This window comes from Salvia hispanica, chromosome 1 (assembly GCF_029641045.1).
Source record: "Salvia hispanica isolate PSC_SH4W2 chromosome 1, Shi_PSC_v1, whole genome shotgun sequence".
NCBI lineage: Eukaryota > Viridiplantae > Streptophyta > Magnoliopsida > Lamiales > Lamiaceae > Salvia > Salvia hispanica.
In genome coordinates this window covers 8,857,781-8,879,464 of record NC_142692.1, presented here as the reverse complement: position 1 = coordinate 8,879,464, position 21,684 = coordinate 8,857,781, and the positions used below count along the sequence as shown (strand labels likewise).

Here is a 21,684-nt window from a genome sequence, read left to right as displayed (position 1 = left end):
TACTCCGTTCTCTGGCACTATCCACACACGGTGCATGCATTATATATAGATAGAGAGAGAGAGAGAAAAACACCATCATCTAGTGAGTGAAACAACACATCACAATGACGATTCAAGACGACAAGGCAGGTCCATCTTCTCTAGAAATACAGCAATCGCCGGAAGCCAAGGCTCCCATCAGATTGATAATCATCGTCGCCGCCATAGCCGCCGGAGTGCAATTCGGGTGGGCCCTACAGCTGTCCCTCCTCACTCCATACGTCCAGCTCCTCGGAGTCCCCCACACCTGGGCCGCCTTCGTGTGGCTCTGCGGGCCCATCTCCGGTCTCCTCGTCCAGCCCATCGCCGGATATTACAGCGACCACTGCACCTCCCGCTTCGGCCGCCGCCGCCCCTTCATCGCCGCCGGTGCCTCCCTCGTCGCCATCGCCGTCTGCCTCATCGGCTTCGCAGCTGACATCGGCGTCGCCAGCGGCGATCCCATCGGGACAGCTTCTAAGCCTAGAGCCACCGCTGTTTTCGTCGTCGGATTCTGGATTCTCGACGTTGCCAACAACATGTTGCAGGTTAGATCCAAATTGATTAAACCATTTTCCGATTTCCCCCATTTTTTATTGGAAATTGGGGATTTGAAATTGCAGGGGCCGTGTAGGGCTTTGCTGGCGGATCTATCAGGCGGAGAAGCTCGGAGAATGAGCACAGCAAACGCGCTCTTCTCTTTCTTCATGGCGGTGGGAAACGTCCTCGGCTACGCCGCCGGATCGTACACTCACCTCTACACAATCTTCCCCTTCTCCAAAACCGAGGCCTGCGAAGTGTATTGCGCGAATCTCAAGTCTTGCTTCATAATCGCCATCTTCCTCCTAATCTCCATCACCGTCCTGGCCCTCTTCTTCGTGACGGAGACCCCTCAGGCGGCGGTGGAGCCAGATCCGGCGAAGAAAGGGCAAATCCCGGTGTTTGGGGAATTATTCGGTGCGCTGAAGGAGCTGCCTAGGCCGATGTGGATAGTGATGCTGGTGACCGCCTTCAACTGGGTGGCGTGGTTCCCATTCCTCCTGTTCGACACGGATTGGATGGGGAGAGAGGTGTACGGCGGCAAAGTCGGCGAGGGGCTGTACGACCAGGGCGTGCGCGCCGGCTCCTTGGGGCTCATGATCAACTCCGTCGTTTTAGGGTTCGCGTCCCTTGCGGTGCAGATGTTGGCTAAGGGCCGAATTGGGGTTAAGAAGATTTGGGGTGGCGCCAATTTCCTCCTCGCCATTTGCCTGCTTTTGACCGTCGTCGTCACCAAAGCCGCCCAGAACTCCCGCCACTATGCCCCCGATGGGTCGCTGCTCAAGCCCGACTCTGACGTCAAGCTCGGAGCTCTTGCCATCTTCGGATTCCTCGGCATCCCCCTCTCCGTCACTTTCAGCATCCCTTTCGCTATGGCTTCCATCTTCTCCAGCGATTCTGGTTCCGGACAAGGTAACCCTAACAAAATGGAAATATATACTAGCTAGTCCATAACGAACGAGACATTTCCTTTTTTAGCAAAATTTTACTTTTTACAGTAATTAATGTGGTGTGAAAGTGGAAATAACGTCGACTGTTGTCCTTATCTAACGAGTTATTTCACTTTCTAGCAAAAGTTAATCATTTTAATCTTTGAATCTAATCAAATCATATTTATTTGCAGGCCTATCACTTGGACTTCTAAATCTTGCAATTGTTGTTCCACAGGTGATTTATATACCGTATATGTACATTAGCCAAAATAAAAAAAGAATTTAATCGTAATATGAATTTGGTTGATGCATGCAGATGTTTGTTTCGGTGTTAAGTGGTCCCTGGGATTCTCTGTTCGGCGGCGGAAACCTACCGGCCTTCGTGGTTGGGGCGTTGTCTGCGATTGTGAGTGGCATTTTGGCACTCACGATGCTCCCGTCGCCGCCTGCTGGCGCCTTGGAGAGCAAGAGCTTGACTGGCGGAGGGCCTCACTAGCTAACAAACTCACAGATCATGGCTTTCTCGAGTTATATATTCATCTTCAAATATTAGTCAGCTTTCATATTTTATATGCGATAAGCGTAGTAATATTAAGACGTGACTTTATTTTATAACTGATGAGGGTCATCGTGTGTGATGCACCTATAATTATATCTCTATGCAATAACTATATATCGGAAAAGAAATGATAAATGATTATGATTTGAGCCCATGTTTTTTTTTTTTGGTTGACAATATGCGTGGTCCTAGTTTATCTATATAATTATGTTGGTAAAAATCAGAATTTACCTAGTTTGAGCTCAGCCTCACATAACTCTATATGAGAATCTTTAATACTATTGTATTAAAAAATTTGAATCATTTCCTTAATTAGTTAATCATTGTTTACTTATTTATTGCTTATAGCTTCAAATAACTCTATGAGAATCTTATCTTTAATAATCAATACTTAATGACGTTTCTATTTTATGATAGAGACAAGATATCTGAAATTACTTCATGCTAAGTCAATCCAAATTTTATTTTATGTTCGCGTTTTCGAACAACGTACTAAAATATTAAGTAAATGGTAATACTAGTATTTATTAAAGCAATATTTATTGTATTAAATAGGGAGATAATAAAGTAAAAGAGAAAAAGGTATGAAAGATATTATGAAAAATTATTATGTAAATCATAATTTTTGGTTGACTTCTATACAATCCCATAATTTATAAAACTAGCTAATTAATCATAGTTATTATATAATTTTCAATTGTCTCGAACAATTAAAATTTTAATGAAATTTTTTATTTAAATCATAATTTTCTGAATAAATTTAGCATTATTCTATAATATGATTGTTGATTTTAGATTATTATACAGTATTATGTAATTGGTGATGATATATTGACAAACGTAAAGTCACAACAAATTTCATAAAATTTCTAATTATATTGGATAATTAGAAAATGTACAATAGTTGTGATTTAATTAGCTATTTTTAAAAGTTATGAGATTGGCCATGAGTCAACCAAAAAGTTAAATACAATTTGTAGTAATAAGGTTTTATGGGTTGCCCAATATGACATTCGATCCTAAAATGTACTACTATTTTAAGTGCAAAAATTGATAAGACTAAAGAAATTGATATTAAAAAAAATGAATCATATATAAACCACTCAGTATCAAGTGTTCTTTGGTGCATAATCTCATGCTATATAGAAAAATGACATTAATAATCAAATCACAAAATAACATTTATAAATTATTCAACTAATAGTCGAAATATTTATTATCAAAGTAAAACTAATGAGATATGTCGTTTAATCATTTCTTAAAAATAAAAAATAATTATACGGGATCAAGTGAGAGCTAGAAAACAAATCAACAGAGCGCGACATAAGTTGCAACCGTAAGCTACCGCAGACAAAAGAACCGCACCCAAAACCTTGCAAGCTTCTGCAACCGTCAAGACTCACTGTCGCGACGGAGAAGACGAGACACGCCACATACCATAAACGAACCGTTCTCATCTGTCTCACCAAACATGCGATGAATTCCTAATTTCCACAAGATCGCCTTTGCTTTCTTAATGTCTGATAAAAATTCGTAGCCTTTTTCAGCTCCATGGATTGCACCGACGCAATTCTTGAAACACCAGCGGCTGCTTACGAGCTGTTTCTCAAATCGGTTGTCGCGATACCCTTGTCGCATTATTTGGCGGCGGCCCTTTTCTGTTTTGCTGTCGTCTTGTACAATTTCTTGGAATTCCATTTTCTTCAGGATATTCTCACTGGATTTCGTGGGGGCCCTATTTTCTTGACGTACAATGCAAGCTCGGAGATTTATCACGGGGTTGTGTCCAAGTGCCGGACACTTCATGGGAGGTAAGGTCGAAGATAATTGTGTGTTCAGATTGAGCTTCTGAATTTGTAGTGACGTTTGAAAGCCTTAAACTGCGTGAAAATTTTAGGTGTTGCCAAAATCTGGTTTCTCTCTATGTGTGTGTGTTCTGATTTGCAAGGGAAATTGAGTAATCAAGAATGCATTACTCTTGCATAATTGTTTTTGGATATGCATTAGTGACATTTGAGCTTATGATCATGCCTGCTTTCTCTTTTATATGTGCTTGGTATTGGTTGCTTAAAAATCTTCTTTCTTTGTTTATATTTAGACTGTTTAAATTTTTGACTCATCAGTTTGTGCTAAAATGGACAAACAGGTACTTGGTTACACCTTGGCTCTCAAGTCCACATTTCCAAACTTCTTTCCTGAACTTCTTTGGGAGGCCTCCGGTGTTCACCTATAGAAGGTGAGGTTCCTGCAATGCTAGTTGTATAATGTTTTCAGTCACTCCCTTTTGTTAGTTTATGCAAAGTGACTGACTATGCAGTGAAGGGAGATTATGTCATGGGCAAAGTATTATATAATTGATCGGGGGAATAATGATTTATTGAGCTAACTTGAACAATTTGAGCAGTCCATTTCGCACCAGTTTCTTTACTTGCTGAAAATACAGAGCTGTGAAATCATCTGTTGCTTCTTCGAATATTAACATACTATTATCAGAATTTGCAGCAATAGAATTGGGGATGTTTGGTTGACATTATTGTAGTTAGATGCATTACTTTTATCCATCTGATTTGTCTGTGTACCTTCAGGCAGATGTTTCATGCAACTGATGGTGGGACTTTTGCTCTGGATTGGCTGTTACACTCTGATGGTAAAGAAATCATCCCGAAGTGATTAAGTGAAATTGGCTGAGGCACATAGCAAATACATGGCACACACAATAGTTTACTGTAAGATTGTTATGATGAATTTTTTAGACATCCAAAAACCTCAAACGGCATATGAAACTTTTATATGCATAGCGATGTTCCATGTTCAGTTAATATGTCCTCCAGCATTGGACTTTTATTTATTCGAAAAACTATTTGGTGTTGTGGAGTTTCAGATTTTAGTTAATACTCCCTCTGTCCCACAATAGGAGTCACATTCGGTGGAGGCACGGGTTTTAAGAACTGTAAAGAATAGTGGGTTGGAAAAGTTAGTGAAATATGTGACCCACTTTTTTATATTGGTTTTATAATAAAATCAGAGTGAGGTGAGTTAGTGAAACGTGGGACCTACTTATCATGTATGGTAAAAGTGAAATATGACTCTTATTGTGGGACGGACCGAAATGACAAAATATGACTCTTATTGTGGGATGGAGGGAGTAATTAGTTACTTCTACAGTAACTAATAACTAAATCCTGCACTCTGTGGACCCTTTTATGACATTTTTTTTTCTCAAAAACATAATCTTGTGAGCGCATAAAATGCAAATTTCTTTTCTTGGAAGGTTGTAAAGCTTTTCACTTCCTTGTATGTTTTATATACATGTCTTGTTCCTTCATTTTGGCTGTTGAATTCTGTTTGCCACTTTTGATTTTTACCTTGCTTATATTTGTGGCAGTTTCTGGAGTATCTGTTCAAAATGATAATGACCTTGCAAAGGATGATGCAACTCCTATTGTTATTGTGATTCCTGGACTAACAAGTGATTCAAATTCTCCGGTAAGCCCCTTGTTACCGCAATTTAGAATAGTGGTGCATCCTATTAGACGTACGATTTGCTTTTATTGTATAAAATTATGTATTTGAAATATTGCCTTTGTCTCTTTATTTCTTATATGTGAGTATGATTCTAAAAGAAATGTGAGTTGGACCATAATAAACGGAAAAAAGAAATGTATCGCATAGACATACCATGCATGTTTTTGGTTAACTTTGTAGTATTTGGTAATTTGTCTCAACGTTTTTGTCAAGCATGAGTTTATTCTATAGAAGTTCAAGATGGTGATATCTTAAGGTTAAACCGAGCTCTAGTTTGTCCATTGCACTGTGTACATACTATGCATTTTTAATATCTTTTGATCTCATATTCTCATCCATGCTGAAAACCAGTTGCCGACCAGGTAGCTATCGATACAGTGGTATATTATTAATATGTTATTTGTCTAATTAGCTTCTGCTCTATGGCTGCAGTACATGAAACATCTCGTCTTTGGTACTGCCAAAAATGGATGGAATGTGGTTGTCAGCAATCATCGAGGACTGGGTGGTGTCTCAGTTACAGTAAGTACTAAAGATAAAAGATTTGTCCAAAAATAAGCTGAAGAATGATTTGTCGATTGCTCATTATTACTCAAGAGTTTGTTTTGTTATGCAATACCATGTTTTAATCTAGACACGAGCACATGTGATATGCTAGATATCTTAGCAAATCCATCACCAATAAATTGATATTAACTCATCATTTATGCAGACTGATTGCTTTTACAATGCTGGCTGGACTGCAGATGTGCGTGAAGTAATTAACTACTTACATAAAGAGTATTCTGCAGCTCCATTGTTTGTAGTGGGAACAAGTATCGGTGCAAACATTTTGGTAGAGTTCTGCTTATGTATTCTTGCTTACAAGAGAATGCCAATTGCCAATGTTGATCTGATATGCCCTTTTTTAAACTGTTAGGTAAAATATCTTGGAGAGGATGGAGAAAATGTTCCAATTGCAGGTGCTGCAGCAGTTTGCTCTCCTTGGGATCTCTTGGTCAGTTGATGTGAACTACATGTATTTGAATTAAAAATGTACAACCTGTTAATTAATGACTATTAGTCTCTGCTTGAGAGTACTCTGATTGGACCTTTTCTTGTGATTTTATGTGAAAACTGTATCAAGTTCTACAGAGCTTTCGAACACAGCTTTAATTCCTAAAATGTGTTAAGTAGATGTTATATTCTAACAGACTCTTTTCCTAATGTTATGATTTTGTTTTAGTTTCATATCAAATTTGTGTTTCCGTTTCCATATTCCCAGATTGGTTCCAGGTTTATATCTCGAAGGCTTATTCAAAAGTTATATGACAGAGCTCTTACTATTGGTCTTCAAGGCTATGCACAGCTGTATGTTGCACTGCCTTCTTATACAATTCTTTACAAATTTAGGCAATTGAAACATTTGGCAATGCTACAGATTGCTGGACTTGAAAATTTCTTTAAATTGAATAGTTTCCATATTCTTAAATCTATTTTTATCTGTCATGTTTATTTTTTTCTTCATATGTATTGATTGTTATGCGTCTTACTAACTAAACTATGTTTGCTTGCACAATGCAGACATGAAACTCGCTATACTCGTCTTGCTAATTGGGAGGGTATAGTAAAGGTTAGTCTTCTACATTTGTAACATGCTATTTCGGGCCTCTGCTGTTTCTGATTCTTGCATAGCTTGCTTGTGAAGTGTGTCGACTGTGAGATCTTCTTTCTGAATTCTATGCTTATCATGGACGCTTGTCTTAGTATCGGTTAGCATTGAACACCCAAGTGACCTATTTTCAAGTCCTTTGTTCAATTAGATCTCTCATTGTTTATCTGTATGAATAGTTTTAGGGTTGTAGTTTCCTGTACAAATTATACGGCTTCATGCACCTCAGCATCTGTCATTTCTTTAAAAATCTTACCAAAATAAGTAATTATATCAATCTCAAACTTGTATCGTGGTGAAGGTTAATTAGTTTCAAACATTTTCTCGCTGAAGTAATTTAGTGTGTAGTATCGTCATTCGCTGATGATACCTATATTATCTGCAGTCACGTACTGTTCGGGATTTTGATACACATGCCACCTGCCTTGTTGGGGAATACGAGGTACCTCTTGTTCTACACTTCCGAATATTCCATAAGCTTTTCAAATTTACTTCGTTCTTACAAAGTCAGTATAAAAACTACCTCACTGACATATCGAAGCTTACTTTTATTTTTGCTTAAGACTGTGGATACATACTATAGACGCTGTAGTAGTACTGCTTTTATTGGACGAGTTTCTGTTCCATTGCTCTGCATAAGTGCATTGGATGATCCAGTCTGCACCCGAGAAGCCATTCCTTGGGATGAATGCAGGTAAAGTAGCGTACATTTTTCCATGAAGTGCCGACTTCCTTTCTCCCTTTAGAATTCAGCTGATATAGTGCTAAGATGTTTTCTCATGGCAGAGCAAATAAAAACATAGTCTTAGCTACAAGTCTACATGGTGGACATCTCGCGTTTTTTGAAGGCATAACTGGATCTCGACTATGGTACTTCATTCTCTTCATTCGAACAATTTATTTTCTGGTTGAGTTCTTTATAGCTTCTGAGTTACTGCATATACTAATCGATGATAATCATGAAATAGCTACAAAAAAGTCTTATTCATTTTTGCAGTGTTTTTGCCAAAAACATCATATGATACAATGCTGCCTCGATGCATTTCATTGTAGGCATTATTTCACAAAACTTCCTCCTTTTCTTGAACAATTAGATCTTTCATCTTTGATGGGTCACTGTGCTTGATTTAGTATGCAATGGACCTCACAAATATAATGATGTTTAACATCCCTATGTTTCCAAATCTAACAATATTTAGGGTTTGGTGTAAATCTAACACTCGATGAAATTGACAATATTTCCGTTATTCTATCCGTTCAATGTAAATGTATATCAATTATTCTCCACTCAGATGTGAAATAGAATCTAGCATTTTTGTTTTGTAGTAGTAACACTTATTCTTCTGCTTTTCAGGTGGGTGAGAGCAGTTAATGAATTTCTTGGAGTTCTACTCACGAGTCCATACATGCACAAACAGAACAAGGTGCACGATTTTTTCGTTACCTCACGTCCTGTCCATCTAAGCATTTGCTCAAATTTAGAGTTGTTTGGCCGTCTAATCTTTTAAATACAAAACATCAATCTTATGATTTCATTAATCCCCCTAATATGTTCTCGTTATCAGGCAGAAAGTGTTGGGCCTCATTCTCCTGCTATGCAAACTTCGATCGATCAAGGTCCCTATCTCAACGTTGCTGATGGAATGGTGGCTGCAATGGGGAACGAGCACACAGATGGCGAGGAGACATCCGAAGATCCCAATCAGACTGATCAAACAGTTCCAGTTACTGACAACCACGTCTTTGGTGGAAGGAAAACCCGTTGTGCTACCAATGATTCTCAAACCTCCAGAGATGATGCTGGTTCGAAGGGCCAAGGGATCGTTCGAAGATGCTTGCATCAACTTTCTCGACAAAGTAACAAATCGATCTGGCTGCTTGCCTACATAGCCATCATGTCGTCCTGGCCAGTAGTGGGGGTTGCACTCCGTTATCTCCACAGAAGGAAGGTGATGAAAGGCTTACCAGGAAGTGGACTGAAATGATCTGGACACAGCTGTTGCTTCGTTGTCCGTAACAAGTAAATTGTGATCTCCCTTGAAAACTCTCTTTGAAGTATGAAACATGTGCTCTTATAGCAATTTAGCAATAAGTTAATTGGGGATAGCAGATAATGTTCAATCATCTATCTTATCAATCATGAAAAGTAAACGCTTCCTCAATGTAGAATGTTTTTATGTGTATCCAATAGTGCTGTTGGTAACAAAATATTTGATGAAACGAACATGCTAAATAAATTTACAAGAAAGTTATAAAGAACTAAAGAATTTCATTTCATACACCTGAACACCAAGAAGATGCTGTGATCAAAATTCTGTCTTGCCATCCTAGAGAGATAGCTTTGCCATTCTCTCTCTCAAAAACTCTAAAACCACCATTCTCTCCATCAAACTTGATTGGGCAACAGTGGCTTCTGATTTTCAGCAGCAACTTTGCCTGCATCACAGCTCTGCAGCTCTGCTCAACTCCCACAAAGCCCCTTCTCTCCATCCTCCCACTCCATGTCTCCATCTTCTCAAACATCGGACAGCTCCTGTCGTTGTCTCTATCGTAGTTTATCGCACTCCTAATCTCCTTCCCAAGATGATCCCTCTCAATGCTCAGCCTCTCATCACTCTCTAATGGAAGGCAGTCATCCAATGAATCAAAAATTGCTGCAAATTGATGCAAAGACTCCATGAATCTGGGTAAGAACTTGTTGCTGCTGCATGTGCCTTCTTGCTCGACTAGAACGACAATCGAGGGCTTAAGAGAGTAGACAAAGCTTAGAGTTTCTGAGATTTTGGAGAGAGTTTTGAGTGAAGTGAGATGGAATACTAAGTTGATAGCAACTGTCTCATCCTTCCTCTTCTCCATCTTCACATTCTTAGATCCTCTAACAAGGCCATGGAACTCGAAAACGAGGTTGGGGAAGCCTTTTGCGAAGCTCACCAATCTTGATTCAGTTTCTTGGATCTCTTCCACATTCCCACCGAAGGCAGTGATCTTTAAAGAAATCTTGTTTGTGGGAGTGGCATTTTCTGATAGGGACTGCATGAGGGAGGGCCATTGGAAGCCGTAGGAGACGTCGAAATCGAGCACGTGGAGAGCCCTACTGCCGTCTCTCTCGAAGGCTTCGATGATGGCTTGATTGGCTGTGAAGTGAGCAAATTGGTAGAATGGTGAGGCCTTGTAAAGAGATATGAAAGCCGAGAACTCCATCTCGGGCGAGGGCCCCTTCATGATGGTGTCGTAGAAGGGCGATTTTCGGGTGAGGAGATGGGCGAGGAGGGTGTCGGCGAAGTAGGTTGCAACTCGTTGGACGGAGTCACCTCTCAAGGAGACGGAATGGTAGAGTTGGGAGAGGTTTTCGAGGGCCGAGGTCATGTCGTTTTCGTTCACGGAGGCGGCGGCGATGAGGAGGGAGTGGATCAAATGGAGGCTTTCACCTTCATTTGATCTCTTGTTGTGATCCTTCTTTAGCATTGTCTCTCTTGTTTCGAGGAGGGCGATGATCTTGCCCTCCTCCGGGATTCCATGAGTCGGGCTTGAGTAGTTTGATATTTCTTCGGTGGTTCGGGTTCTTTTCATCTTTCTCTCGCGGTCGTGGCTCGGGGATATGGAGAGTTTGAGGGTCAAGAAGTCCTCTTGGTCCATGATTTCCATAGAGAAGTTGATTGTTAGGGGAGGGAATAAAAGTTGAAGAGGGAGGGAGATTTCATGGGAGAATAGAGACAAGATGATAAAAATGAGATAGAAAACGAGAACAAGGCTTGAATAGTTCGTATAGTGATGGAGATAGAAAAGGTATCTTTTTAAGGTCAAGAATTGGATTGCATTTTTTATTTTATTTCTTTTTTTCGTTGTTTGAACGCTACGAAAAGGGTGTTTTTGTAGTGTGCAGTGGAGAATATAACAAGAAAATAAAGTAATTTGGAGCATCAAAATATACCAACCGTCGGCATAGAGACTTTTGTCGAATTTGAATAAAATCTCATGTTCCAACTTCAATATTCTTCTATATAAAATCCTTTAATGGTATTATATATTTATATTACATATAATGATAATGAAAATGAGTATATTTTAAAGTGGATGATTTAAAAAAGTTAAACAACTCACCAAAATCAAAATGAGATACTTTAAACGTATAGAATCAGTGAGTATTTACCTATATAGTTGTCTTTAGCGTTGAAAGGAATTTTTATTTTAGCTTGCAGAATATTAGTATAGTAATAGATCCAAACTGTCATTTTAAATATAAACTACAACAGCTCGTGATCCACCACAATGTTAGAAAATCAATATTCTTGTTTAGGCAATCGAAAGAATCACAACTTTTGGAACTTAATGTTTCGAATTATTTATTTGGAGTTATTTTACTATATATTTCTGGCATGTTTCACGTCTAAATTTAATTTGAGTCAATTAAGCCATTGAGATAATATACACTATCTTAATCAATTCCAATACTCATATCATGTGTAATTAACAAATCCTAGTGATGAATTGTTGGTTCGATTACTTTAACACTTACTATTAATTTTAAATTTCAAGAATAAATGTTCTAGAATCAGCAAAAGAATATACATGTTGAATATTCCTTCATCTAAAACTGCCGTTTGAATGAAGCAATGTATATATACACACAGTACTTATATAGCCTTCAAATTAAATGTGAACACAGCTCGTGTCTTAGATTTCAACGTTATTAAAGGTGAATATATACACATATATACTTGGAAAAAATTGGGAAAATTCATGCGTGTTGCTTTGCATTGATCAGGCATTGACATTTAGGTGAGCTGGTAGTTGTTTAGTGTAAAATAAAATTAAAATACAAAACATACACACAATATTTGATATGATAATTAGAATTCAGAAGTATGCTAATTCATGAATCTAACTATTTTTGAGTGTTTAAACTTTAAATGGAAATAGTATGATAAAATCAAAGTGAAGCACATAATGCAACACACTATTAGGGAAGCGATTGTTCATCGAGACACACTATTTTGTCGTTGAACATGGAAGCGATATACATAAGATAAGACTAAACATTGCCACTACTTGATTGTTCTCGATTCTCAAAGAAAAGTCTTACAGTCGAGTATATTAGGGAAGGCTCAGCTATTGCACCGTTTCCATAGTCTCCACAGGCCAGCCTCTTCTTCACCGGGGGAATTAGAGAGATCCCAAGATCATCGATCCCCATGAGATGACGTTCGGTGAAAGGGTTGTTCCACATGAGGCTGTTCATGGCTGGCGCTACGAACATTGGCTTACTGTAGTCCCATGCCCGGACAATGCAGGTCAACAAGTTATCACATAAACCTCCAGCAATCTATTTAAGACAAAGAAACAAAAGTTATAGTCAAATCACACTTTGTTAGCTTCGCAAACAATTTATAAGAAGACCTTTGAGACGAAATGCAAAATTTGTCAGACCTTCAAAAGAGCTCTAAAAAAACGTAGACCTTTTCAAAAAGTTGCAAATACGACCTAAACCTAAGGTCAATTAGAGCTTAAAGTCAGTTTACTTTTATCAACAAAGTCTATGCAAGGAAATGTATATCATTTGCCCAAATGATCCTTGAACATGGAAGTAGCCTGTGATTTATCAGTGAAAAATGCACCAGATATATAGCATGTAACAAGATTTCTTAAAAGTCTAAAATTAGTAATGGATGGATTGTAAGGTTAACAAACAAATGCGAACAGCCATCATCGCAGCTTATTTTTACCTTGGCAAGTGTATTAGCAGACAAAGGTGCAATAACCATTATATCAGCCCATTTGCGCAACTCAACGTGGAGCACATTATCACCTATCTTTTTCCAACTCGACCATTCATCCTCATCAGCGTAAAGTACTACATCCTTGGGAAGAGCTACCCTGTCTACGAAATGAAGCGATGCCTGGGTAGCAACAGCTTTCACTTCTGCCCACTCGGAGAAGCAATTACAAAGATTAGCAAATTTTACTGCAGCAACACTGCCACTGGCAGCAAGCAGGATGCGAGGTCTCCTCACAGCACTATTTACTTGATACAAATCCATGTTCGTATTCTGAGGTTCTACATGTTCCATAGCCTGTTCGGTAACAACAATGTTAACGAGACGTGGCTTCTATTAAGCAAAAAGCAGAAAAAGATCTTAAAAAGAAAGATTTAGTCACTATTACAACTAGAAACGATTTCAAGCGCTCATACCATATAGGAAGAAAAACAGTAAGATGGTAAACATTGTTCAGTACATTCTACCTTAGCAAAGTCACATACACCATTTATTCTCTGATAAAATGACTATCTCAATACATTGAATAAACAGAGCATAAAATTTTTTCATAAATTTAGTGCTGGTTTTATTATCTGCACTAATCAGGGTAATTTTAACAAGGAGGTAATAGGTGACCAGTTCATAACTTCTTATTATATAATGCTACAAACAATCATGCAGCCAAACTATGCATTATCTCCTACAAATGAGATGTGATTTACCAATTTGCCTAGGTTAAATTTCCACAGTGTGGCAAAGGGGCAATTGATCACAATGTCAAACTTCCAAAATAACAATTCAAGCAATAGATAAACAGTTTCAAGAAGAACTAGGTCAAACATGCGATTAGAGAAATCAACAAAAAATGAAAATTGGAACTGATATTCAGTCGATCCGAGCTACCCAAATCGCAGAAGAAGCAAATTAACCGTCAATTCACCAAACATTTATAGAAATTCATACGGCGCCAGCTACAAGAATCAGAAAAATTGAAAATTTCAAACGACAAACTACCAAACAGTTCCAAAAAAAAAAAACATCAGAAGAAAACGCAAATAATTTTAGCAACCAAAAAAAAAAAACTTGTAAGAGAAATCAAGAATAAGTTAAGTGCCAAATAAAACGATCAAAAAAATTAACTAAAAACGAGATTTACTGCGAAAACTCACAGATGAAAGTCTGAAACTGAAGTTACGAAAGCGCACTAGTGGGAAACTGAAGTACGTACTTGGGTGTAATATTCAAAATAAGATTAAGGAGATAGTAAAATATAATTCCCCAGATAAATGTTTTAACCATGGCTTCATGTAAATTTTATTTAATAATTAAAAATTAACAGTACCAATTAAATTTCAAACACACATTCTTATTATCTTTTTATTTAATAAATTACACATTTTTTCTTAATTTCCGTGCCGAAAAAAATTGTCTCCACTATTATGTATTTTTTTCCTTACTTAACACACAAAACAACATTTTCTAAAATCTTATGTCATAATTCAAGTATTGACATCTATTACTTTTTCCGTTCCAGATAGTTTGTTCCATTTTTCCATTTGAATCCGTCCCATATAATTTGTCTCATTTTATTTTTTTAATATTTTTAGCAGTGGACCTCATATTCCTCGTGATAGAGAGAGAGCTACAAGTTATGCAGTTATCTCAAATCTGAACACAGAAATCAATCATTGTTCAAAATATAAACCAACTTGCATTTAGTTAATGTATTTCATACTTCACCTACTACTATTCCATATCTATAAATATGATGCACAGAAACACCCACCAAATACACCATTAACATAAAGCACACCATCTATGGATTCTTCCCTATTCCACATTGCTATTTTAGTATTCATATCAAACTCCTTTCCCCTCACATCATCCCAATCACTCTCCAATCTCACCACTGATCAACTATCTCTCATTGCCTTCAAAAACTCCATCACCTCTTCCACCTTCCTCAACAACTGGTCCACAAAAACACCTACTTGTGAATGGAATGGCGTCTCCTGCAGCCAAAAACACCGCCGCGTCACCGCCCTAAACCTCCCCTCCCTCGGCCTCCGCGGAACCATCGCTCCACATCTCGGAAACCTAACGTTCCTCCGAGTCTTAAACATCCCCTCAAACAATTTCGGGGGTGTCTTACCAACTGAGCTGTCGAACCTGCGCCGCCTGCAGGAGATAAACCTCGCGGCCAACAACTTCACCGGAGCGATTCCGCCGTGGCTGGGAGCCTTATCCGAGCTCCGCCACATGAATCTCTCGGAAAACATGTTCTCCGGCGGAATCCCTGCTTCTTTATTCAATTGCTCGAGGCTTCAGAGTCTGAACCTGAGCTTCAATGCTCTTGATGGAAACATCCCAATTGAGATTGGTGGCCTTTCTTCACTTGAAAGAGTTAGTTTTCAAGGAAATCAGCTGTGGGGATCCATACCGTATTCTTTCTTTAACATTTCTTCGTTGATGGTCGTCAATCTTGGAGAAAATAGGCTGTCGGGAAAGCTCCCACACAATATTTGCAGTGGTGCTTCAAGATTGAGAAGATTCACTGTGTATGAGAACCAACTTGATGGGGAGATTCCAAGACATATAGGGAAATGCAGAGAGCTTGAGCTACTGCAGTTGCAAAGGAATAATTTCAAAGGCGAAATCCCGAGTGAAATTGGGAGTTTGAGTATGCTAAGGGGGCTGTATCTATGGGAAAATCAATTCCAAGGTATCACTTCCAAATTAATTACGGCGATACGAGTATTTTTCATTCAAGACTAACGGAAACCTATATTTTGAGTCTTTGACCCATGTTTAGTAGTAGTAATATATATGGTCATTTTAATTATGTAATTATTGATGTTGATAGTATTTTTCTTTATTTTTTCTAAGAAGAATATTTTATCACTTGATTAAATTTTAAATGTAAATCCATATGATTTCAGGTAGAATACCAAAGCAAGTTGGGAACCTCTCTTCTCTGATGGTGCTCAACCTTGAAAATAATCATTTGTCAGGTATGTATCTAAATTTAAATATCCAATCCAATGCATTTTATTTTTGGCACCAAAATTGGCATTTAGTACTATGTATTAGCCACATCTCAGTGTGAACTGTGAACTGTCAAGACATAAAAGTAGTCAACAATCAATCTAATTGAAATATCCAATGCATTTTACATAACAAATTTTTTACCAAAATTGGCAATTAAGTATTCGTCACTTTTTAGTGTCAAGGCATAGAAGTAGAGTAACCTTTTTTGTCCACTATTAACATTAATAAAGACATTTCACATTCTTTTGTCAGTTCATTTACTCTTTGTGTGTTTACACTTCGATGAATTGTTATCCTTAAATTACTCCCCACCCCCACCATAAAGTGTGTCCCAATTTGACTTGATACGGGTTTTAAAAAAAATTTTGACTTTGTATTGAATAGAGGAGTACAACAAAATAAGGGTCCCACATTGAGGGGATTATTGGGTGTATTTAATGTCTATTTTAGGAAAATATTTCAGTTGGGACAAACTTTGTGGACGGACGAAAATGATAAAATGAGACAGACTTTGTGAGTATTTTATCCGTTTTTTAAAAATAAAAACTTTGAAAGTAACACGAGGTTGCAAAAGTAATAAAGTAAGAAAGGGGAAGAGAAAAAGTAATAGAATTAATTAGTGTTAATGGATTGTGCTATTCATTTCCTAAAATGAAAAGTTTTTATTTTTTGGAACCGATAAAAAAAAGAAAGAGTTTCTATTTTTATGAATCGAAAGCATTATTCTAAAGTGACATTTTAGTCATAATCATACACATTCTTCACTAAAAAATTTGAGTAATAATTTTCAATAAAACTTAAATAGTTTTCATTTGTGCATGGCAGGCGAATTACCAGAAGAGCTTTCCAGTTTGACATCTCTAACAGTAATCCGTGTGTTCAATAATTCCTTATCCGGCCCTATCCCACCCGCCATCTTTAACATGTCAACCTTGCAATTGCTAAGCCTTTCACGCAACAAGTTTTCCGGCCCTCTTCCTTCCGACATGGGGCTTACACTTCCCAATCTCTACCACCTCGCTCTACAAAACAACCGCCTCACCGGCCCCATCCCTGCCTCTATCAACAACGCTTCTCTCCTCGAAGTCTTAATCTTGCAATCAAACTCATTCTCCGGCCCCATCCCCACTTTCGCTAACCTAAACCTCCTATCCATGTTTGTCCTAAGCGACAACAACTTGACCTCAACTCATGATATGGAGTTTCTCTCTTCACTAACCAATTCTCAGTATCTCAACATTATTGAAATATCAAACAATCCATTAACAGGCGTTCTTCCTAATTCCGTTGGGAATTTGTCACAATCTCTTGAGCTTTTCCATGCGTATGGAACTGGTATTAGAGGTGCCATTCCTTCCCAGATCGGAAACTTGATCAGTTTGATAGCCTTAAACTTAGGAGACAATCAGTTGAATGGATCAATTCCTTCAACAATAGGAAATTTGAAGAAACTCGGGAGATTACTCCTTGCTGACAATCAATTGCAAGGATCTATTCCCATTGATCTTTGCATGATGAGTAGCTTGGCGGAGGTGTTACTGAGCAACAACGAGCTGAAAGGTCCAATACCGGAATGTTTGGGTGAAATGCAATCGCTAAGAAAGATTGATTTTGGATCAAACAAGTTGAATTTCACCATACCTTCCAATTTCTGGGATCTCAAAGACCTAGTTGATCTCAACTTGTCCTCGAACTATTTGAGCGGTCAGATTTCACCTCAAATCGGAAATCTGAAGGTGATCAACCAAATAGATTTGTCCTCAAATCTATTTTACGGTGATATTCCCAGCTCGATTGATGGTTGTCAATCATTAGCAGCGCTAACTTTGTCAAACAATAACTTTGGAGGATTCATTCCTAAATCACTGGGAAATATGAAAGGCTTGACAACACTGGATTTATCTAATAACACTTTTTCTGGATTGATACCCAAATCTTTACAAGATCTCAGATTCCTGGAGCATTTCAATGTGTCTTACAACAAATTGGAAGGGGAAATTCCGAACACGAACCATTTTGCTAACTTTACTCCTCTATCGTTTGTTCACAACTCTGCTCTTTGCGGAGCAGCAAGATTTGAAGTGCTGCCTTGTGTAGAAGTTGAAGGAGGATCAAAATCGAAGAGTGTTGGTCGACTAATGAAGTACATTTTGCCTCCTCTAGTTTCAGCTATTGTCGCAGTGGCCGTTGTAGTTTTACTCATAAGACGACGGAAGCATTTTAAAGTAGCAATTCCAGTGGATACTTCATTAGGTAATCCTTGGAGAAAAATCTCATACATTGAACTCTCGCGAGCAACGGATTCTTTTAGCGAGACGAATATGCTTGGGAGAGGAAGCTTTGGTTCTGTATTTAGAGGGGTGTTTAATGATGGACTGAGTTTTGCTGTGAAGGTGTTCAATTTAGAGTTGGAAGGCGGTAGCAAGAGCTTCGAAGTTGAAAGTAGAATACTGAGCAATATTCGACACCGGAACTTAGTTCGAGTACTTGGTTGCTGTACCAATATGGAATTCAAAGGGTTGATTCTTGAATTCATGCCGAATGGAAGCTTGGAGAAATGGTTATACTCGGACAACTATTCTGTAGATCTTCTACAGTTGTTGAATATCTCGATAGATGTTGCGTTAGCTCTAGAGTATCTTCATCATGGCTATACATTCCCGGTTGTGCATTGCGATATAAAGCCAAGCAATGTGTTGCTCGATGAGAACATGGCTGCTCGTGTTGCTGATTTTGGTATTTCAAAGCTTTTTGAGGAAGGGGAGGCTATGGTTCAAACTAAAACCTTGGCTACTATTGGCTATGCAGCACCAGGTGATGGTTTGACATTTTTGAACACTTTTATTTTCTTTACTCTATAATGTATTCTCATTTGATTTGGTTATTTGATACTGATGAGCTTTATGGATATTAGAGTATGGATCAGAAGGGAAAGTATCAACGAGTGCTGATGTGTACAGTTTCGGAATATTATTGTTGGAGATGTTTACAAGAAAGAAGCCTACAGATGATATGTTTGATGGGGAAATGAGTTTGAAAGAATGGGTGAGTGAAGCAGTAGAAGCGGATGCAATCGATCAAGTGTCGGCCTATGGTATGCTATCAACAGAAAAGGAATGTGTGACATTTATTTTTAAATTGGCGATGAAATGTTTAGCTATTTTACCGAATGAAAGAATGGATATGAGTCAAGTAGTAGGAAATTTGCAAAAAATAAAAGCCGAAGTGGTGGCAGGCCAAACCCAAAGGGGTAGACAACATGCCATTACCATTAGTCCATTACATGAATTGTAATGAAGCAAGAATAAGCAACTTCCAATTCGGAAAATTATATTATAGCATTGTTCTTTGACTTTGGCCACAATGTGGAGAAGTAGTATATATTATCAATTTGAATCTTCATGCTGTCTTGCCGATTGGACCAAAGAGAAATATGTTCACACATAAATAGAGACATAACTGTCATTTTCTTTGACTTTGGCTACAGGCCACATTGTTGAAAATGATACTATCAAATTAATTATTGATATTGATCGAAAATGATTTCCATATATTCATACAACTTAGAAGATTACACCAATTATAATTCAAATATTGATACACCAAACAAATAACTGACTCAAAAACAATGGTATTCTATTTTGGTGTTTTGCTATTGATTTCAAACTACTTCTCCCTCTGTTTCTCCAATTCCCTCACCACTGATCAATCCTCTCTCATTGCCTTCAAAAGCTTCTCAACCAAAGCAAGGTTGGAACCTACCTTCTCTGACTTTCCTATCCCTTAGAATCTAATAACTTGACAGGTATGTCATAAAAATTAATTACTACATATAATTTTTTTTTGATAACATAAAAGTATTTGGATCATAGTAGATTACTCCGTATATTTCATCAGCATTCAACTAGTGTAATAATCTATTAGCATGTTAATTTGTTTTATTGACTGCATAATGCAGGTAGCATACCTGAGGAATTTGGGAACCTGGCTTCCCTAAAAAGTCTAATTCTTTCTACTAATAAATTGAATGGTACCTATGTTCTAAAAATCTATGTCTCATGTGTATTAGTACTATAGTTAAATTGTTTGAAAAAATATTAATTTAATTGGCTTGGTTTGATAAAAACAGGCAGTATACCATAGGAACTTGGAAAACTCAATTCCCTCAAATAATGATACAAAATATAAACTTTCCATTTTGTTGTTATGTTAATTCTATGTGTTGTTTCTACGTATGAAAATGTATGTTTTCATCCCCAAAACTTATAAACTATTTATTTATTTCAAGTCTTAGATTAATAAGCGTTGTATGATTTTTTTCCACAAATTAAAAATGTGGAAATCCTTTTTCTAGACTAGTTCGAGAGGACCATGCTTCCTTTTAATTTAGTATAGTACATTTTCCTTTATTCATATATCTTATTTTATTTCATCTACACGTCTCTTTCTTTTATTATTTCTTTTATTTAACATTACTACACTCATATTAGATATTAAGATTGTACAAATCGTATGCTAATTATGAAATGGTTCATTTATAGTATTTTGAGATAAGTACATATTTTTTTTGCTATTGTTTATAATGATATGAATAATTGTATAAATCGTATGCTAAATATTACTACCTCCGTCCATGAAAATTCGTCCCGATTTTACCGGGCACGGGTTTTAAGAAATGTAATGAAAAGTGAGTTGAAAAAGTTAGTGGATTGTGGGTCCTACTTTTATATATTAGTTTTATAATAAAATGTGAGTAGGAATGAGTTAGTGGGATATGGGGTCCACTACCAAAAATGGTAAAAGTGAAATGGGACAAATTTTGGGGAACAGACGAAAATGGAAAAATGGGACAAATTTTTGTGGACGGAGGGAGCAAAAATTATAATCTAATAAATCATATGTTAAATATGAAATGATTCATTTGTTTTGTTGATCGAATTTATAATGAACTACTATTTATTTTTTTCAAATTATTTTATTTATGTACTTTGGTATTTAGTACTCCCTCCGTCCCGGCAAAGATGACACATTGCTTAGCCGGCACGGGATTTTAGGAGTTATTGGTTAAAGTGTTTAATTGGGGAGAGAGAAGGTGAGTGTAGGTATTAAAGTAGAGAGATGAAGATAGATGAATATTTTAATAGGAGTGAGAAAAAGTGGTTGAGTGTATTAATTGGAGAGAGAAGGTTACCAAAAAAGGAAATGTGTCATCTTAGTTAGGACAAACTAAAAAGGAAAACGTATCATCTTAAGCGGGACGGAGGGAGTATTTCTCAATCTTTTGTTTGTATATCCTATTCTATTTTTATTTTTTCCCCTCATATACAGTGGATTGATAAATTGATAGATGTAGAAGTAGAAGTATGTTTTTTAAATCTTTATAATCTTATGAATACAAAATTTAAATAGTTTCTATTCTTGATTTGCAAAAATTTTTACATTTTTTCTATATATTTTTTAATTGATTTAATTTCGTTTAAATATATTTTCTTATTTTTTGAAAATCATTTGCCGTGCATAGCGCACACTAGTGTTCTAAAAATCTATGTCTCATGTTTATTAGTACTATAGTTAAATTGTTTGAAAAAATATTACTAATTTAATGGCTTGGTTTGATAAAAAACAGGTAGTATACCAAATGATCTTGGAAGCCTC

The 21,684-nt window shown here is 37.2% G+C and overlaps 5 protein-coding genes across 7 annotated transcripts; 3 read left to right on the top strand and 2 right to left on the bottom strand.

The window, feature by feature from the left end:
• Position 1: 1 nt before the first annotated feature.
• On the top strand, positions 2-2,203 carry LOC125219399 (sucrose transport protein-like). The gene is made up of 4 exons (XM_048121370.2): positions 2-566; positions 642-1,470; positions 1,682-1,725; positions 1,807-2,203. Exons 1-4 carry the CDS (start codon positions 105-107, stop codon positions 1,984-1,986), a joined length of 1,515 nt encoding a protein of 504 aa, XP_047977327.1. The 5' UTR covers positions 2-104; the 3' UTR covers positions 1,987-2,203.
• A 1,183-nt stretch (positions 2,204-3,386) lies between these two features.
• LOC125224082 (alpha/beta-Hydrolases superfamily protein) lies at positions 3,387-9,408 on the top strand. The gene is made up of 14 exons (XM_048127432.2): positions 3,387-3,860; positions 4,196-4,285; positions 4,635-4,696; positions 5,435-5,535; positions 6,007-6,096; positions 6,287-6,409; positions 6,494-6,571; positions 6,839-6,924; positions 7,138-7,186; positions 7,611-7,667; positions 7,789-7,919; positions 8,012-8,095; positions 8,580-8,649; positions 8,791-9,408. The coding sequence occupies exons 1-14, from the start codon at positions 3,601-3,603 to the stop codon at positions 9,208-9,210; spliced, it is 1,701 nt and encodes a 566-aa protein (XP_047983389.1). The 5' UTR covers positions 3,387-3,600; the 3' UTR covers positions 9,211-9,408.
• LOC125224083 (GRAS family protein RAM1-like) lies at positions 9,386-10,920 on the bottom strand. Its single transcript, XM_048127433.2, has one exon. It carries the CDS (start codon positions 10,868-10,870, stop codon positions 9,500-9,502), a length of 1,371 nt encoding a protein of 456 aa, XP_047983390.1. The 5' UTR covers positions 10,871-10,920; the 3' UTR covers positions 9,386-9,499.
• A 1,230-nt stretch (positions 10,921-12,150) lies between these two features.
• LOC125219634 (phosphopantothenoylcysteine decarboxylase HAL3a-like) lies at positions 12,151-14,238 on the bottom strand. Of its 3 annotated transcripts, none has more exons than XM_048121660.2 (3): positions 14,151-14,238; positions 12,949-13,296; positions 12,151-12,548 (listed from the first exon to the last, which is right to left on the bottom strand). In XM_048121660.2, the coding sequence occupies exons 2-3, from the start codon at positions 13,291-13,293 to the stop codon at positions 12,258-12,260; spliced, it is 636 nt and encodes a 211-aa protein (XP_047977617.1). In that variant the 5' UTR covers positions 13,294-13,296; positions 14,151-14,238; the 3' UTR covers positions 12,151-12,257. The 3 variants fall into 3 exon arrangements, with proteins under 3 accessions (XP_047977617.1, XP_047977616.1, XP_047977618.1); XM_048121659.2 differs by lacking the exon at positions 14,151-14,238 and adding an exon at positions 13,704-14,079; XM_048121661.2 differs by lacking the exon at positions 14,151-14,238 and adding an exon at positions 13,885-14,079.
• A 524-nt stretch (positions 14,239-14,762) lies between these two features.
• LOC125221326 (uncharacterized) lies at positions 14,763-19,504 on the top strand. Its single transcript, XM_048123446.2, has 4 exons — positions 14,763-15,703; positions 15,921-15,992; positions 16,855-18,843; positions 18,944-19,504. Exons 1-4 carry the CDS (start codon positions 14,800-14,802, stop codon positions 19,321-19,323), a joined length of 3,345 nt encoding a protein of 1,114 aa, XP_047979403.1. The 5' UTR covers positions 14,763-14,799; the 3' UTR covers positions 19,324-19,504.
• The last annotated feature ends 2,180 nt before the right edge of the window (positions 19,505-21,684 follow it).

Bases quoted from the DNA above. Each gene is read 5' to 3' on its own strand.
- LOC125224082 (XM_048127432.2), top strand. From the start codon at position 3,601: ATGGATTGCACCGACGCAATTCTTGAAACACCAGCGGCTGCTTACGAG. The intron at 5,536-6,006 runs GTAAGCCCCTTG...CTATGGCTGCAG, and splicing joins CAAGTGATTCAAATTCTCCG to TACATGAAACATCTCGTCTT. The intron at 8,650-8,790 runs GTGCACGATTTT...TCTCGTTATCAG, and splicing joins ACATGCACAAACAGAACAAG to GCAGAAAGTGTTGGGCCTCA.
- LOC125224083 (XM_048127433.2), bottom strand. From the start codon at position 10,870: ATGGAAATCATGGACCAAGAGGACTTCTTGACCCTCAAACTCTCCATA.
- LOC125221326 (XM_048123446.2), top strand. From the start codon at position 14,800: ATGGATTCTTCCCTATTCCACATTGCTATTTTAGTATTCATATCAAAC. The intron at 15,993-16,854 runs GTATGTATCTAA...TGTGCATGGCAG, and splicing joins TGAAAATAATCATTTGTCAG to GCGAATTACCAGAAGAGCTT. The intron at 18,844-18,943 runs GTGATGGTTTGA...TATGGATATTAG, and splicing joins TATTGGCTATGCAGCACCAG to AGTATGGATCAGAAGGGAAA.
- LOC125219634 (XM_048121659.2), bottom strand. From the start codon at position 13,823: ATGTTTGACCTAGTTCTTCTTGAAACTGTTTATCTATTGCTTGAATTG. The intron at 13,297-13,703 runs GTAAATCACATC...GTTACCGAACAG, and splicing joins AATTTAACCTAGGCAAATTG to GCTATGGAACATGTAGAACC. The intron at 12,549-12,948 runs GTAAAAATAAGC...TGTCTTAAATAG, and splicing joins CTGCTAATACACTTGCCAAG to ATTGCTGGAGGTTTATGTGA.
- LOC125219399 (XM_048121370.2), top strand. From the start codon at position 105: ATGACGATTCAAGACGACAAGGCAGGTCCATCTTCTCTAGAAATACAG. The intron at 567-641 runs GTTAGATCCAAA...TTGAAATTGCAG, and splicing joins TTGCCAACAACATGTTGCAG to GGGCCGTGTAGGGCTTTGCT. The intron at 1,726-1,806 runs GTGATTTATATA...TGATGCATGCAG, and splicing joins TTGCAATTGTTGTTCCACAG to ATGTTTGTTTCGGTGTTAAG.